This window comes from Channa argus, chromosome 9 (assembly GCF_033026475.1).
Source record: "Channa argus isolate prfri chromosome 9, Channa argus male v1.0, whole genome shotgun sequence".
Classification (NCBI taxonomy): domain Eukaryota; kingdom Metazoa; phylum Chordata; class Actinopteri; order Anabantiformes; family Channidae; genus Channa; species Channa argus.
Window position 1 is genome coordinate 2401445 of NC_090205.1, and position 5886 is coordinate 2407330.

General features: G+C 35.4%; 1 protein-coding gene across 1 annotated transcript; it reads left to right on the top strand.

Annotated features, from left to right (window-relative positions):
- The first annotated feature begins 484 nt into the window (after positions 1-484).
- Positions 485-1423, top strand: LOC137132888 (olfactory receptor 6N2-like). The gene has a single exon (XM_067515903.1). It carries the CDS (start codon positions 485-487, stop codon positions 1421-1423), a length of 939 nt encoding a protein of 312 aa, XP_067372004.1.
- Positions 1424-5886: the final 4463 nt, after the last annotated feature.

Sequence of the window (5886 nt, forward strand, 5' to 3'; positions counted from 1 at the left end):
GTCAACCAGAGCGATAGAAGTTAATCCTCGTTCAAAAACTTTTAAAGTGAACAGTATAGTTAGAAATATAATTTAAAATATACACAATATAAATTTTGCCAAGAAAAAAATAAATGTTTGGGTTTCATCGGGCACTAAATATTAGAGTAGAAATCAAGTCCCAGGTGGATCGACTGCTATGTATTCAAGCCTCCAGAGTTTGATAATGGGGTTGTTCATGTATGTTCAGAACTGTGACGCATGGTCATTTTAATGAGATCCATGGAGAGTGAAAAGGTGTTTAAAACCATTTTATAGACTCTAGCAGTTCTCTTTGCAGGATTTGAAGATTAACACTCTCAAAAGTGGACTTTGAGATCCGGTAAATGTGAATAAGACAGTTGAATGCATAAGAAATGTTTAAATCTATAACATTAAATACTTTTAAAATTACTTGTTTTTAAATATTTCCGTTATTATCTAATTACAAAATTTTACTGTCTTAATGGAGGAAGAATTGAATGCAACATATTTAATTCTTGATGGACATGTGGAAGTCGAAAAGTACAGATACCTTTATTTTGTTTTCATTTTTATAGTTTATCTTCTCATAATCTGCAGTAATTGTACTATTGTGTACTTGATCTGGAAACATAAAGACCTCCATGAGCCTATGTACATTTTCATTGCAGCTTTACTACTAAACTCTGTTCTTCACAGCACTAACATCTACCCAAAGCTTTTGATTGACTTTTTATCTGAAAAACAGATCATATCTTTAAAAGCCTGCATTGTTCAGTATTTTATGTTTTATAGTTTAGCTGGTTCAGAGTTCTTAGTGTTGACAGCCATGGCTTATGACAGATATGTGTCTATATGTAAACCTCTGCAATATCCCATTATAATGAGAAAAACAACCATAAGTATTTTTTTGGCTTTAGCCTGGCTTCTTCCTGCATGCCATCTTGCAGGATTAGCTGCAATAAGTTCTTATCAAAAGCTCTGTAGCTTCACTCTGAAAGTACTTTTTTGCAATAACACAATTTATAAACTTTTTTGTGCGACTTCAAGAGCGATATTTATTATTGGTGTGTTTTTTCTTCTAAATGTTGCAGTTTTACCTGTGTTTTTCATCATTTATACGTACAGCAGGATATTAATGATATGTTATCGTAGTAGTGGAGAGGTCCGGAGAAAAGCTGCACAGACCTGTTTACCTCACTTGCTGGTTTTAATCAACTTTCTCTTTTTGTTAACATATGATGTTGTTATAGTTCGACTGGAATCAGATTTCCCAAAAATGGCCTGTGTAATTATGACTTTACAATTGGTTTTATATACTCCTCTTTTTAATCCCCTTATTTATGGACTTAAAATGAAAAAAATCTCTAAACACCTCGAGAGGCTGTTCTGTCAAGAAAAAACTAATCAATGTCGTTTTTAATAGTTACCCCTTCTGTAATAAGTGATCACTCCTAGTCCATGAAAAGTATTTGTGGGAATGTTATTTTTTAAATTGCTTTATTTAAATGAGCCTTTGTCCCATTTGATCAAAGCTTTTTCTACTAAAACTGAAAAAACTCCTATGATATAATCAAGTATCTTAAGAACTTTTTATTTATAATTTTAGCTTTAGTTTTGTCTGCTTTTCATATTGCTGTACTTGTTCAGTGTTAATACTAAACACTGATTTTAGTTATAAGCAGTCACATTCTTTGTACATTGTGATTTTGTTGAATTTTGTCAGCTTCCTTGTGCTTTTTATACTTTTACATGCACAAAGATATTTATAATAACCTACGACAGTAGTAGAAGTAGTAGTGGAAATTTGTGCCTCACACTAATTTGTTTCAGTTAATTTTCCTTATTTGGTTACATTTGGCATGACTATACTTAAATACATTGTCTGGAACTGATGGAATGAATGCCAAAAAGATGGATAACTTCCTCTCTAATATATGTGATTTGTTTGATGCCTTTATTAAATATGTATTTATTTTATAGCTATCCCATAGTGAAAAGGTTCATCTTAAAAAATGTGATTGCTGATTAACTTCTTGCCTTGAGCTACAGCTATCATAGCTGATGTGATTAGATTACTGCTTTGCTGCTTTGTATAGATTTGCATAATGATGAAGAAATGCAGAATTCTGTCTTGTTAATTTGCTAAATCTATTAACTTAATGGTCACTTTATAATTAATTTTATAAACGAATGTTAAAAGGCATCATGATGTGACAGGTTTTTTTTTTTTCCCTTGGTAGCCGAGATAATGAATCAAAACATGAATCGAATCATATTATGAAAACTTAAAGTTATTCCCCCAATATTTGTAATGACCAGTCAAACCTTGCTTTCAAATACTAAAACTAAATAAATTATCTTCTATCAAAAGTGGTAAACTGAGTCCAAAATATACTGGATGTCAATTGCGCTCCTCCTGCTTCATGCTGGTAATTAAGGGTGGGTGTACTCAGGAGGTAAATCAGTTCTCCACCAAATAGCAGGGTTGTTGGTTTCATTCCCAGCTCCTCCTGTCACATGTCAGTGTCCTTGAGCAAGGCACTGAACCCCAACTTAGTTGCTCTCAGTGAATGCAGGCCAGCTACATAGCAGCTCCCCCAATGGTGTGTGCATGGCCCAGCTCCAGCGAACCCAACAGCTGTATGTGCAACTCGTGCTGTCACAATGTTTTTACAGTTGTGCATCCTCCGTACACCATGCAGATCTCACTCGGGTCTGTTTAAATCGCAGGATCAATTAATAAAATATTTAAAACTCAAATGTTGCACCCAAACACATGCTCATGGGTGTAAATCCTGTGTAGTAGAGAGAGCAATGTATGTGGTGAAGTGCTTATCAGAGATGGATATCGAGAGCTATAAAAAAATTGGGTATAATTTTTTACAATTTTACATTTGGTCACTGTGACAATAAAGAGAAAGGTAAAGTAAGAGGAATACAGTAAAAACCATTAAATAATAATAAAAAAAATCTATTAATCATATTGTTCAAAATAACCACAGACGCAAAAATCTACACTAAATCTCTACTTATGTTTGGTTACTTGTCAGCCAGCAGCCTGAATTAGCTTGTGTATCTCATAGGCCTCCATTGTCATCCAGAACTATTAAAATCACATTAGCCAGACACTCCACTCTCTGGATGACATATACTACCTGGCCAAAAGTGAAGTCACCACCTGGATTTAACTAAGCAAATAAGAACCTTAAACTAGTTAATTATTGCAGTGATTAATGTGGCAGCTGGCAACCAGTTAAGTGATGCAACGAGTACCTAAAAACCAGAATATACTGAATGACCAGGTTTTCCATCAATGGATAACAATACTATGGATTGGTCACTACAAGCACATGACCCTGTGACATCATTGTGGATTTGTGGCGAATAATTTTTTTTTTTTTACAGCATTGCTTTAGTTCAGTTTGGGTTGAGGTCTGGACTTGGTTGAGGTCTGGACTTGTACAAGGCCTTTCCAAAAACTTGATTGCTTTATTTTTTTAGTCATTATGGTGTGCTTTGGATCATTGTTCTGTTGCTTGATCCGATTTCGAGCTTTTCAAGCTTTAGCTGGTGGACAGATGGCCTCACATTTGCCTCTGTAATCTTCTCTATATGAGAGGAGTTTATGGTTCAATCATTGACTTTTATCAAACATGGCACTTTAAGGCCAAAAAACTGCACTTTGGTCTCATCTGTCCATGGGACAACCAGAAGGCTGGTTTGTTCAGATGCACTTTTGTCAACCTCAGTCATGCTTTGATGTTGTTTTTAAGACGAGGAGTTTTGTCCCGACAACCCTGTATTTGTTCATTCTTCTTTTCGTTGAGCTGTCATGCACATAAATATTTAACATGCTTAGAGAAGCCTGTTGACTCTTGGGTTTTTGTGTAGTTTTCTGGGAATTGCTCGATCTGATCTTTGTGTGCTGGGACGACAATTCCTAGGAAGATTGGAAACTGCCTAAAATGCTTTCTACTTCTTTCTCACTGTAGGACGTTGAAGGTCAGATATTTTTGGAAATGGTTTTATAACTCTTTCCATATTGATGTGCACAATTACTTATTTAAGACCATTGCTTCTTTCTTTTCCTCTTGGCATTGTGTTAACACACTTGAATGCTTCATGCCGGATAACTGCCAAAACTAGCTGCTTCTATAGATACTTAAATATAAGCAACCTGTTGCAATCTTCATTATTTTTATTTACACATCACTTTTACATCTGTCTTTTAGTCAATATTTATATTTGACATGTGTTATTGGAGGAAGAATTAAACGGTACTTTGTAGGTGGGTATGTGGAAATTCAGAAACACAAATAGCTTTATTTTATGACATTAATTTTAAACATTTTCATTATCTGCACTAATTCTACTATCGTGTACTTGACTTTGGTTATGGAAAAAACAAAACATACACGAGCCTGCGTAAATGTTCAGTGCAACTTCTGAAATCTATACTGAAATCTATTCTTTTGAGCACCAACATCTACCCAAAGCTTCTGATTGACTTATCTGGAAAAACAGATCATATTTCATCAAGCCTGCATTTTTCAGTTTTTTTTATGTTTTATACCTTAGGCTGTTCAGAATTATTAGTCATGTTGGCAGTCATGGCTTATGAGTGTTGTGTGTCTATATTTAAACCTCTGCATTATCTATCACGAGGAAGAGAACAGTTACTATCTTTCTAGCTATAACTGGGCTTATACCTGCATGCAATCATGTTGTACTAGCAACAATAAGTCCTAACCAAAAGCTGTGTAGCTTCACTCTAAAGGCTTTTTTTCTATCAACACAATTTAAAAGTTTTTGAGAGCTCAAGAGTGTACCATGCTGCTTGTATTTAGTCTATGTTCTCCCTCTGTGGATAAACTTATATTTTGGATCGTGTCTAATTATCCTCAGGACTGTTTGGGTTGAGTCAGTAGGATGGTGACACAAATGAATATAAGATCAGAATTGGTAAGGATTTTTTATTGTATTTTTTGTAGTTCGGAAGTAATTTATTACATTGTCATTTGTGGCATTTTTGATGACAAGGATGCAACTGATGTGTTCTAGCAGTGAGAATGGCTGGCTGATAATAATTACACATCATTAGACAGGTTTAAGGAAATACAAACTATAGCAGGACAAATAACGAACTGGGAAATTAAAGTAAATGTGGTCCATCAAATGCAGAACTCTGTGGTTGCAGATTTAATATTTTTTTTTGTATTTGTTAATACCCCTAATTGAAAATAAAATTAATTTAGTCCTTTGCCATATTCTATATCTTGTGAACTTTTGTTATTTAAAACTTTTGCTTTTACTATTTATTTAATAATATAATGTCCATAAAAATAAAGACAATCTTCTTTTCCTTTCGGCTGCTCCCTTTCAGGGGTCGCCACAGCGAATCATGTGCCTCCATCTAACTCTATCCTCTGCATCCTCTTCACTCACACCAACTAACTTCATGTCCTCCCTCACTACATCCATAAATCTCCTCTTTGGTCTTCCTCTAGACCTCCTGCCTGGCAGCTCCAACCTCAGCATCCTTCTACTGATATATTCACAGTTTCTCCTCTGAACATGTCCAAACCACCTCAATCTGGCCTCTCTGACTTTATCTCCAACACATCTAACATGAACTGTCCCTCTGATGTACTCATTCCTGATCCTGTCCATCCTCGTCACTCCCAAAGAGAACCTCAACATCTTAAGCTCTGCTACCTCCAGCTCTGCCTCCTGTCTTTTCTTCAGTGCCACTGTCTCTAAGCCGAACAACATCTCTGGTCTCACCACCGTCTTGAACATCTTTCCTTTCATTCTCGCTGATACTCTATCACACAACACACCTGACACTTTTCTCCACCCGTTCCAAACTGCCTGCACTCGCTT